Here is an 11932-nt window from a genome sequence, read left to right on the forward strand (position 1 = left end):
GTTTGGAGTACTTTTCCAGAGATATGAGCAGCCTCAAGGATGATGCCAATTTTAAATTTCATCCCAACTATGCAGGTATTCAGCTATCTCATTTGGCTTTTGCAGATGATATTATGCTTCTATCTAGATGAGATATCCATTCTGTGTTAACTATGTTTGCCAAGCTTCAGCACTTCTGTAGGGTTTCAGGGCTTTCCATCAGCTCTGATAAATCTGCCATATACTCAGCCGGTATTAGGCCTCATGAGCTTTCTCATATCCAGCTTACTGGATTTAGTTTGGGTGACTTCCCTTTTAGATACTTAGGTGTTCCCCTTTTATCATCGAGATTAAATGTATGTCATTATGCTCCCTTGCTTTCCAAGATTACTGGCCTGATTTAGGGATGGAGCAAGAAGTCTTTATCTTATGCAGGTAAGTTAGAGTTGATTAGAGCAGTTATTCAAGGAATTGTGAATTTCTGGATGGAGATTTTTCCTTTGCCGCAATCTGTTCTGGACCGAATCAACGCTTCGTGCCGTAATTTTCTGTGGGGCAAAGCGAATATTGGCAAAAACAAGCCCTTGGTTGCTTGGTCAGTAGTTTGTTCTCCGAAAAAAGAAAGGGGTTTAGGCCTTTTTAATCTCAAGGACTAGAACCTTGCGCTTCTTTCCCGTATCCTGTGGGACTTTCTTTGTAAGAAAGATTCTTTATGGGTTCGGTGGGTTCACCATTACTATTTCAAAGGGAGCGATGTGTGGAATTACAATACTTCTTCATCAGATTCAGTTTTGATAAAAAAAAATCATTCAAATAAGGGACTTTATTATCTCCAAAGAGCTAAGTACGGAAGAGGCCAAAAAGAGGATTCAATCTTGGAGCACCAATGAACAATTGCTTGTTGGCAAAGTCTATGAATACATTAGAGGTGTCAAGCCTACTGTTAGTTGGTGTTCTGTTATATGGAACCCAACAATCTCCCCTAAGATGTCTTTCATTCTGTGGCTTGCTAAAAGGAACCGGTTGCTTACTCTTGACAAAATTATTTTTTTGAACAAGGGTTCCCTCTGCCCTTTATGTTCAAATGAGGCTGAGTCAAATGCTCATTTGTTCTTTTATTGCAGGAAATCTCTCCAAGTTTGGGCTCACATTCGTGATTTGACTCCTTTCCGCAAGCGTTTCACTTCTTTACAGCGCATTACTGACTCTTTAATTAGGGGTAGATCCACATCAGGTGTTCAAGGAAAATTACGTTGTCTGGCTATAGCAATTACAGTCTACTGCATCTGACTGTCTAGGAACAAGCTGATTTTTGAAGATTATCAATTTTCTGTAATAGAGGTTAATAGTAAGATTAAGTTTCTTATGTATAGACAAGCGCACCTGTTGCATTTGTTTTAACATCTTGATATAGACCTTCTTGTATTAGGGAGGCTTTTGATTTTCTCTAGCTGCAGGGTATATCCTGTTTATTGTTGTATCATTTTGGATTTGATATAATTTACATTTTTCCCAAAAAAAAAAGACTCGTTCTACTCGTTCTTTTTAAGACCCAAGATACCACACCTTTTTATGGTGTGCTACAACATAAGATTATTGACCTCAACTAAAACCCGATTTTAATTCTTTTTTTTTTAAAAAAAAAACAGAATTGAATAGCCATTAAAACATATATCCAATCATTGCAACGTAAATGCAAAGCCTGTCAACGGATAAAAGAAGCTTACAAATTTTAAATAAGATCTATGAAAGATAAATGTTTGAATTCTAACGGAAAAGAATATAAGGCTTTTTAATTGTCATCATTCCAACATTCCCTCACTAATGACAATCAAATGAGAAAAAGAAAAAGAACGAAAATTTCTAGGCAAGGAAAGGTATTCGCAAGAAATAGAAATATATTTTGCTTTCAGATTGTGATACGTAACTCATCCAGATAAGTAACTTTTGTTTGATTAAGTAACTTTTAAGTGCAGTAATTTGTTTTTTAAAACGTTTTGCCTTCCCAATTCTTGGTATTGCGAAATTTATTTTCCAAAATGTTGTTACAGTAAATTACATAACTACTCATTGGATGAAGGAAAATCCTAGAACGATGAAAAGAAACTGATGCAACAACAAATTACATAGAAAACGGAAACACAATTACTCAATTAGTGTAATTAAGTTAAAATATTAAACTTTTTACATTAAATTACTGATCAACAAGATGCCTCAAAATTATATTTCCAAATATACCTCCACCTACTTTCTTTTATATATATATATATAGATTTGATTATTATACATAAAAAACATTATTTATAACTTGTTTGATTCATAAAAACATTATTCAATATTATTTCTTGACGTATTCATAATCAAATCAAATAAATATAAATGACGTCATACATATACTACCCTCATTTCCAAATATAAGATTATTTTCAAGTTGTCTTTTGTATTAAAGATTTTTTACTAAAAAAATGATTTAGCGACCGAAAATTCCGGTCTCTAAATAATTAAATTCTGTCACTAAATTGATTGCAACTAAATTCTGTGTAGCAAAAACTCTGGTCGTTAAGTCCTCAGCAACCGAATAAAACTTTAATCGGTATTTAGCGATCAAAAAAGTCAGTCGCAAGTACCTAAAATTTGGTCACTATGTGTTGGGTTACTATTTTGCTTGAGACCAAATTGGCAACCGAAAGTATCGGTGGCTGCCTCAGTCGCTAACCAATAATAAAACTTTTAAATATAAAATAAATTAAAAATAAAATTCAGTGGCGAAGTCGGTCACTGTTGAATAATTAATTTTAAACAAAACTAAAAATAAATAAATTCAGTCGCTAATATTATAATATAAAATGAATTAAAACTCTGCCCAATTTGGCCGCTAATTACTAATTATTTAAAACAAATTTATTTAAAATCTTATTCGTTGGCTAATTCGGTTGCTATTTAATATTTATTCTTAAATATAAAATATTTTAAAAATACAATTCGATCATTTAATAATGAATTTTAAAATAAAATAAATTAAATAAATCGGTCACAACTTCGGTCGCTAAATGAAAATATATTTTCCATGTTTTTCATTCATTACATTTTGACCTGCTTAATAATCAACAACTGTAAATATAATTCTTAATTAAACTGTATAAATAAAAGTGGACAATTATAATGTGTTAATGACCCGTGTATAGTGCCTATACCTACAAAATACAAAGACCATTAAACAAGAAATTTGGGAACAGGAAATATCTTGAACCACCTATTCAGGAAGAGTCAAGTTAGCATCATAAAATGATTTTATTGTTCCAATGTATTCTCAATAGTCAATGAAAAAATACGCTTGAAAGAGGGCAATAGACATTCAACTTGTATTATTACCTCATTAAAGGAGTAATTAGTTCCTTGTAAATGTAAGATAAGACTACTTCTAGAATAGATCAAACATTTGAAAGGAGATATGTTTAGTGCAATTTCACTTACATGGACATTGTTTTCCCTCAGCTGCAGGAATGATTTCAGATCCAAAGTCATTAGGTGTAGGATATCTCCATTTCAGAAGCCTGACTAAATCATCTGTCTTGAATACATAACCCCATAGATGCAAAATATATGGTGACCTTTTTGCTTCATAGGGTGGCAACCCGAGCACACAAGTATCTACTTGCTACAAAGAAGCAACAAGAAAACATGATTAGACAGAGAGTACAGATAAATATATTATGATCACATTATTATGCCACAATACAACATATAATTTCAAATATTTTGACCTGCAAGTTTGCAGGACTATTTCATACTCGTAGAAAGGTAGAAATGTAGAATAAGAGCCTAAGGCAACTTTAGGATTCAAATGTAGAAGTTTGCAAATTGAGCCTATATATATATATATATATATAAACATGCAAGTTACAGATTGCTAAAGAAAAATGGTTCATCGTTGATGCTTGCTCAGTTACTCACCTTAACTATTATTTTGATTCAACAACTACATCAACCCAGCATTAGGAAAGGGGAAAAAAAGACAAACAAATTATGTGCTCTTAATTTCTATAATTGATAATAGGAGACTGAATTTCCAGAATAGGTCAACAACACACCTTTCCAACTCCAGCGGCAAGTTCACCATCAGGCGGTGGTCGTGGGATCACCACATTCACCAAAGTACCTGCATAAAGTGAAAACAAAAACAGTGAAATATGCAAATAAATTTTCATAGACATGCAATGAAGAAGCATGCGAGGACAAAGGTTATAGAGGCTTCAGTCTGTAAGTTAGGCCTGATTCTCTATGAGAATATGGGACTACAATTTGGCTGTAAAACAAACAACCCAGAAAATTACTATTAATTCACACTTCACGGATAATAGGAGCACTAAGAAAACTAAATATTACAATTAAAATCCATAAAATCAAAATTATGAATTTAAGAAATTAGAGGAATTAAAATCACATTTTAACCAATATTTTTTGCCTTGTATGTTAGAACTTGAATTATTGGAGCGACGTGAAAGCGACAAACTTGACCCCCCAAAATATGTTTTCTAGAAGCTATCAAACATATGATAGAAACAAACTAGCTAGAATGAAGCTATAAAACATATAATCAAACTAGATCAGAAAGTCTTAAGTAGTATAGCCATAGGTATCCAAATTAAGTAGTAATTAGTTAACATTCAGATGAGTAAATGTATTTTTGTATGAGTATTTTTATTCTTTAATGTAACTTATAAATGTTATATATGTTTTTTTACACATAATGTTATATATGTTAAAATATATATAATATTATGTTAATATCTAAAATGAACACAATTTACTTCAAAATTTCTTTAAATTATATAAACCTGCAATAGAAAGTTAATAAGAGAATAAATGCAACGTAATGTAGAGGAGAAAATGTCTCTGGATGAGTTAACATACAAGCAAAGATATATGATTAACTAGAAATAAAAACACTAGGGAGAAAATTGGAAAAGCACCCATAGAAGAAATTAGAAAAGATGGGTTCACAGTTCACTAACTTGCCTTAAGTAAGGACATTATTCAGAAGTTTAAACCAAATGCAGGGTAACCTAAATGCGAGATAACGCTTATGATATGATTCATCATAAAATATCGTGACCATTATTTGATTTAGAGTAAATAGTTTATGTTTTGACGGTATGAATTTTTTTATACTATTATTTAATTATAATTTATTATGGTTAGAAAATTGTTAACTTTTACAATAGCTAACTTATTTTTCTAATTAAACTCTTTGATTTATGTAACCGACTCAGTTCAATAAGAAAAGTTTTTTTATTATGTATTATATATTTTTGCTGTTTAAAATATAGAGCTCGAGAAAGAGAGGGTATTAGTACTTTTTAATTATTATACAACTAACTTGTACTTATTAATCAAATATTATTATAACATTTATAGTTTGGAAATTACAGTTCCAATAATTTCTTTTATTTGACAGTTATTGGGACAATTGCTATGAATGATTATTTGGAAGCCGACACCATTGTTTTCCTTTTCTCAATTGCAGAATGGCTAAAGTCAAGGGCAAGCCACAAGGTATTTATTTATGTTTCTTGCTTAACACTGCCTCAACATTAGTGGATCCATATTCAATTCTATTGTAAAGCCTTATTAGATAATTGAGGGAACCATTGTTCAAACACACATATTCTTGAATAAATCAAGGTATTCATTCATTTATTTACTTTTCATGCTTAACATTGGCCCAAGAATTAACGTATGATTCTTGAATTAATAAAAAAAATTAGTGGACCCAGATTCTATTGCAAAGCCTTATTAGATAATTGAAGTGACCACTGTTCAAACACACACACATATTCCATATATTATAATATACTTATGGATACTGATTTTTTTTTTTGGTAAATGCATATGGATAATGATTGTCATACTTCAAAGGTATAAGGCTGGCTGCAACATGATTCCTTGAAGTTTATTATGTATCTGGGCCAGCAGTGGTTCCCCCAAGCTTAGCCATAACTTGACTAAAGAAAGTTGCAACTGACTGTAGTAATACAAGATCAGAAAAAGATTAAAAAAAAAAGCCAAATTGTCCCAAACAATGCTCTCTCAAGTAGGATCAATATCTGAAAAATGAAATGTTAAATTTAGAAATCTAAGTAAATATTGATTCCTAATTTTTTAAATGTTGGAAAGACTTGGAAGACAAAAATTGCATTAAAATAGAAAATGCAAAACATATAGTGGGACTGAGACACATTAGCAGCGTTTCCTCAACTCAAAAATTATAAGAATCAGAAGTAAAGAGTATGTTAAGAGTGTGGTAACATACTCTAACAAGCTTTGATCAAATGACTAAAATTAATTGGCAAAAAAGATATTTAGCAGATAGCCAAACCAACTTCACTATTCCTAGTTAGAAATTCCAATATTCTATATTACCTGCTCATTAGCTGTAGGAGGAAGGCCTCCAACATACACCCGCCTAGCATGTCATGTAGCCTGTAAATTCAGTACATCAAAGATAGGCCATAATCAGGGAAAGTCATGCTAAACTTAAAATGAAACTTAAATAAGACTGTAGTCAGTCTCAGCAAGCCTCCATACTCGGAAAGACTAAACTTAAAATGTTGTGTTGACGAAGTTAGTGTGTTTCTACTCTTTTTCTATAATGACTCTTTTTCTTCTCAATGAAAGAGAATATTTTCTCCCAGCAGCACAGTGATACTAAACAAACAAAAGCGCAATAAAAAGAAACACATGTAAAAAGAAGACAGAACACACCTTTCACCTACAGCAGCACATGATACTGTAATATCTGTATTTTTTTCAACGTGACTCTGCATATTAATTATAAAAGATAGATAATCAGCAAAAATTGTGAAAATAAAATCAAGAAACACTCCATGTATGAACTCAGTGTGTCTAAAAACTTTGGAACCTTTGGCAAAACTATTCAAAAGACTTGGTGTATGAACATAAGAAGGGTAAGAGAAAAGAAACATAGAGCTAGTTTTTTTTTGTGAATTAATTGCCTTGAATGATACAAAATATTCACAGAATACAATTAGTAATAAATTTCAATAACAAGTAGTGAGAAGAACTTAAAGCCAAATATAATTGCCTTAATTGTCTTGATAATTACACAACTCTGAGTCTCTGATACAAAAAATTAACATGTTTACCTGCACAAGGTCCATGCAATCCATTCGGTATAGATTATCTCCGGCCAAGATCAATACATTTTCAATGTTTGCATGCTTGGCATCCTACAACATTCAATCTATTACTGTCCAATTTAACTTGAGAAAAGAAAAAAAAAAGGAGGGACACGCAGTAATGTATACACAAAAATCTGGCATGTACTAAAGATTATGTTCCCACCTCAAATACCCATGTAAATTGCCTCACAACATTTTCTTTCTCCCTCGTGTCCTTTTGTGATAATGCAATGAAATGGACTTAATTAGTGTAGTGTTTTTCCCTTGGTCCTTTTTTTTATTCTGACTCTTACCGTTAGTCAAGCTGGCATCATGTTTGCAACCAATTTGAAAACTTTTTATGTAGGACCAGAATGGAAATGAGTGTTAGGAATAAAGGCTAAAAAGTTCAATTAAACTTAAAAAATTTGAAGATATTATAACTTATAAGTAGCTCATGGTATGATATACTAATTAAAATTTTAAATAAATACGTATCCACTCCTTTTTCTATGGTAAATAGGGGCAGGGGACCCAAAGAAAGCAAGACAGAAACAATTAAAAGAGATCTCTGAGGCACCATGTGCAAAAACAATTAAAAGAGTTTTTATTCCTAGTCCCCCCACCCCCCTAACAAAAGTAGGATTAGCAACAAAAAAAATACATTTTTAGGGCCAAGTTGGCATACATAAGCATTGGTTACCACATTTAAAAGTGCCACTAACCATAGCCAAAAACATACAATTACAAAAAATAAATATAATAAGCTTCCAAAAGTGTAGATTCCTTCTAAAAACAAAAAACAAGCGGACCCCTTTATATATATAGATTCCTTTTCAGCTCGCATGGAACTTTGAATAACTTTATTTCATCAAACATAATCACCAAAGAGACATTCCTAAAACGCAGACAGAAGGTACATATGGCATAAAACCTCAGAATCTGAGCTAAATGAATGGCAATTATATTATAGATGAATCCTCTGCAATTGACACTGATTCACTGAACAGGAAACTTACCTTCATCCCTCTTCACACTTTCCAATGTCCACAAGCCCCATGGTTGGCCCAATCCCTCCCATAGCCACAGTTTCAGTGAAGTGGTGATTGCGATGGCCATCCCCTCCCATAGCGAAACAGGTACGCATCTTCAGGACGTGGTTGGTGGGGGCCAAAGCGATGGCGTCGGAGAAGTAGTGAATTGCGGTGGGGTAGTCGCCGGAGGAGAAGGCTGTGTTGCCTTTGGCTTTGGCTTCGTCGGCCATAGGGTTTAGGTGAATTAATTTGATTTGATGAAATAAAAAAAAAAAAAAAGAGAGGAGGAAGGGTTTATAGAAAACGAAAAGTACAACTAGAGAGTTTTTGGACAATACAAGGCAATATATAAATTATATTTTATATTTATAAATTCAATATACAGACAAAACAAAATAAATCAGTAAATAAAATCAACTATTTACCTGGAAAAAAGATACAAGATATCAAAAATATGTATATAATAATTTTTATGATTGGAAGAGTGTATCCAATTTGTGCATTTTAAAATAAATCGTTATAATTAAAATAAAAACATGTAAACTTATATAAAATAGAATTAATTATTTAAATAAAATTGTAAACTTAATATAAATTTATTGATTATTATTCGATTAGTGTTTATGTATATGTATATCACGTAATAGATATTTATTTGTATCTAATTATAACTGATGAGTCAATATTCTTAAATATATAAATTAAGATTATAATAACAATATTTTTAAATATAAAATTTATATTTGAAATTATAATAAATAATTTAAATTATGGTATAAAGTTATTTTTAAAATGAAATGATATAATTAGTTAAAAAAATTAAATACAAAAAAAGATTGATTCAAAGCAAAATTCATCTCCTTATTTTGTCTATTTCATAAAATTCAATTCTCTTATTTTTCTAATTTATTATTTGAGTTTCCAAAGTTGATTTTGGAAAGAGTAGAACCATAGTCTTTGAAGTGAGTGATACACTCATTTCTCACTACACCCACATGTATATTTTGATATTTGGTGCAGAATATAGTATTAATATAAATTTTATGTAAAATAGTTCAAAATTTAAACTTTATTGTTTTTTTTATTTATTATATTTTTATAATCTTATATATCATCTTTAAAATATAATATATAACATTAAATTCTATTTTTGCATAAATTAGAATATGTTTACTTATATAACTTTTTTATATATTATATTTTTATCACATTATTCAAAATTTATTTTATACAGTAAAGATATAATATAAATTTTATCTTCAATGTATATTTTTTTATAAAAATTATAATTTCATAAAATGATAATATTTTATTATCTTTAAAAATATTTATACATGTGATTTAATGACAGTATTTTTTTTCTATATTAAGATATTCTTGTTATTTATTATAATAGTTTTATTTATATTTAACTTCATATAATCAGGTATGTAATTTTTTTAAAGAATTAAATTATATAGTAAAGAGACGTAATTAAATAAAATGATAATATTTTCTATTTTTTAAAATATTTATGTATGTGATTTATTGATAATATTTTTTTTATCTATATTACCATAAATAATATAAATATCTTAATATATAACAAAATTTGTCACTAAATCACAAGCATTATTTTAAAAGATAAATATAATAAAAAATAAAAATAAAACTTATATAAATATACATATTCTAATTTATGTGAAAGTAGAATTTAATCTTATATATTATATTATAAAAGTTAATATTTAAGATTATAAAAAATAAAATAAATTAAAAAATAATAAAATTTAAATTCTGAACTATTTTGGCATAAAAACATAGGCTTAATTGCAGAATTTGTCTCCCAATTACACTAAATCGGTCTCCCTATTTTTTAATACACTATCTCTGTCTCAAAGCTGATTTTAACTATTGACCGTTAAATTTTAAACATTGACTAGACTAGATAGTTGACCAATATTTTTTGAAAAAAATAAAAACTCAAAAAATACTTTAGAGAGAACTAGAACCATAATTCTTGAAGTAAAAAACACAATTTTTACCACCCAAGTACTCATTTGAATAATTTATGCAAAATATAGTATTAATATAAGTTTTATGAGAAAATAGTTCAAAATTCAAATTTTATTATTTTTAATTTATTATATTTTTATAATCTTATATATTATCTTTTAAAATATAATACATAAGATTAAATTCTATTTTCACATAAATTAGAATATGTATATTTATATAAGTTTTATTTTTATTTTATATATTATATTTATCTTTTAAAATAATTTATTTGTGAAGATTAACCCAATTGGACCTAACTTAAATTGGGTACCACCTCTCTCTAATTGATTTTGTCTTGTAGGTGTACCTAAAAGCAAGAGATTCACTATGGTACTTGGATAGTGGCTGCTCTAGGCACATAACGGGTGACAAGTCCAAACTCTCTTGACTTTGTGTCAAAAGATGGAGGATACATCACGTTTGGAGACAATAACAAAGGAAAAAATAATGGGAGAAGGAAATATTGAAAATCAACACAAAACTCAAATAAAGAATGTGTTATATGTGGATGGACTAAAGCATAATCTTCTAAGCATTAGTCAACTTTGTGATAAAGGTTTCAAGATAGAGTTGAACAGAAACTGTTGTCTTATAAGGGAAGCCATATCCGGTAAAGTTGTCCACATTGGTAAGAGAATAGGTAAGATCTATATGCTGAATGTTGAGCATGCATCTTTTCATAAGCTAAGTTGCTTGGTGAGTAAAATAGACGATTCATGGTGGTGGCATCGTAGGACTGCACACACTAACATGCATCATTTAAATAATCTAATTAGAAACTCCTTGTAAAAAAAAAAAGGGAAGCAAGTTAAAAACTCCTTTCAAAGCAAAACATTGTTTCTACTTCAAAACCCCTTGAACTACTTCACATCGATTTATTTGGTCCCTCTAGAACTATGAGTTTAGGTGGAAATTACTATGGCTTAGTAATATGGGATGATTTACTCAAGGTTTACTTGGACCTTGTTTTTGAAAACCAAAAATGAAGCTTTTGATGCTTTTTGCAAACTTGCCAAGGTGATTCAAAATGAAAAAGGTCTCAACATTATTTCAATTAGAAGTGATCATGGCGGTGAATTTCAAAATGAGTCTTTTGCAAACTTTTGTGAAGAAAATGGAATTCACTACAATTTTTCTGCCCTAAGAACACCTCAACAAAATGGTGTTATGGAGAGGAAAAATAGATCTCTTGAAGAAGGTGCAAGAACTCTTCTAAATGAAACAAGGTTACCTAAGTACTTTTGGGCAGATGTTGTACATACTATTTATTACACCTTGAACAAAGTACTTATTAGACCTATTTTGAAGAAAACTCCTTATGAACTGTATAAGGGGAGAAAACCAAACATTTCACACCTGAGAGTTTTTTGTTGTAAGTGTTTTGTTTTAAATAACGATAAAGACTCTCTTAGCAAATTTGATGCAAAGGACAACAAGGCTATCTTTCTTGGTTATTCATTGCATAGTAAGGCATATAGGGTATTCAATAAAAGAACTTTAACTGTAGAGGAATCTATCATGTGGTTTGTGATGAAACTAATTGTTAAAGAATTCTTTAGAAGAATATGCGGGTTTTCAGGAAAAGGATTTTGTTCTTAAAGATGACATCAAGACTAAAAATTTTGAACAAAGCAAAGAAATGTCTACAACAATGCCTAAAGAAATTCCTACTAAGTGAATAACTCAGAAAGATCTCTCCTT

At 29.9% G+C, this 11932-nt stretch overlaps 1 protein-coding gene across 6 annotated transcripts; it reads right to left on the bottom strand.

Moving 5' to 3' along the window:
* Positions 1-3020: 3020 nt before the first annotated feature.
* Positions 3021-8500, bottom strand: LOC102663179 (probable glucose-1-phosphate adenylyltransferase large subunit, chloroplastic). Of its 6 annotated transcripts, XR_005891389.1 has the most exons (8): positions 8180-8500; positions 7146-7229; positions 6745-6800; positions 6403-6462; positions 5892-6004; positions 4071-4138; positions 3454-3637; positions 3021-3232 (listed from the first exon to the last, which is right to left on the bottom strand). XR_005891389.1 is itself a non-coding variant. In XM_006573171.4 (6 exons), the coding sequence occupies exons 1-5, from the start codon at positions 8183-8185 to the stop codon at positions 4099-4101; spliced, it is 246 nt and encodes an 81-aa protein (XP_006573234.1). In that variant the 5' UTR covers positions 8186-8500; the 3' UTR covers positions 3021-3637; positions 4071-4098. The 6 variants fall into 6 exon arrangements, 1 of the variants encoding a protein (XP_006573234.1); XR_001387623.3 differs by having other exon boundaries at positions 3021-3637; XR_005891388.1 differs by having other exon boundaries at positions 3021-3637; positions 5892-6086.
* Between the last annotated feature and the right edge of the window lie 3432 nt (positions 8501-11932).

The sequence above is a fragment of the Glycine max genome, chromosome 1 (genome assembly GCF_000004515.6).
Source record: "Glycine max cultivar Williams 82 chromosome 1, Glycine_max_v4.0, whole genome shotgun sequence".
Taxonomy (NCBI): Eukaryota; Viridiplantae; Streptophyta; class Magnoliopsida; order Fabales; family Fabaceae; genus Glycine; species Glycine max.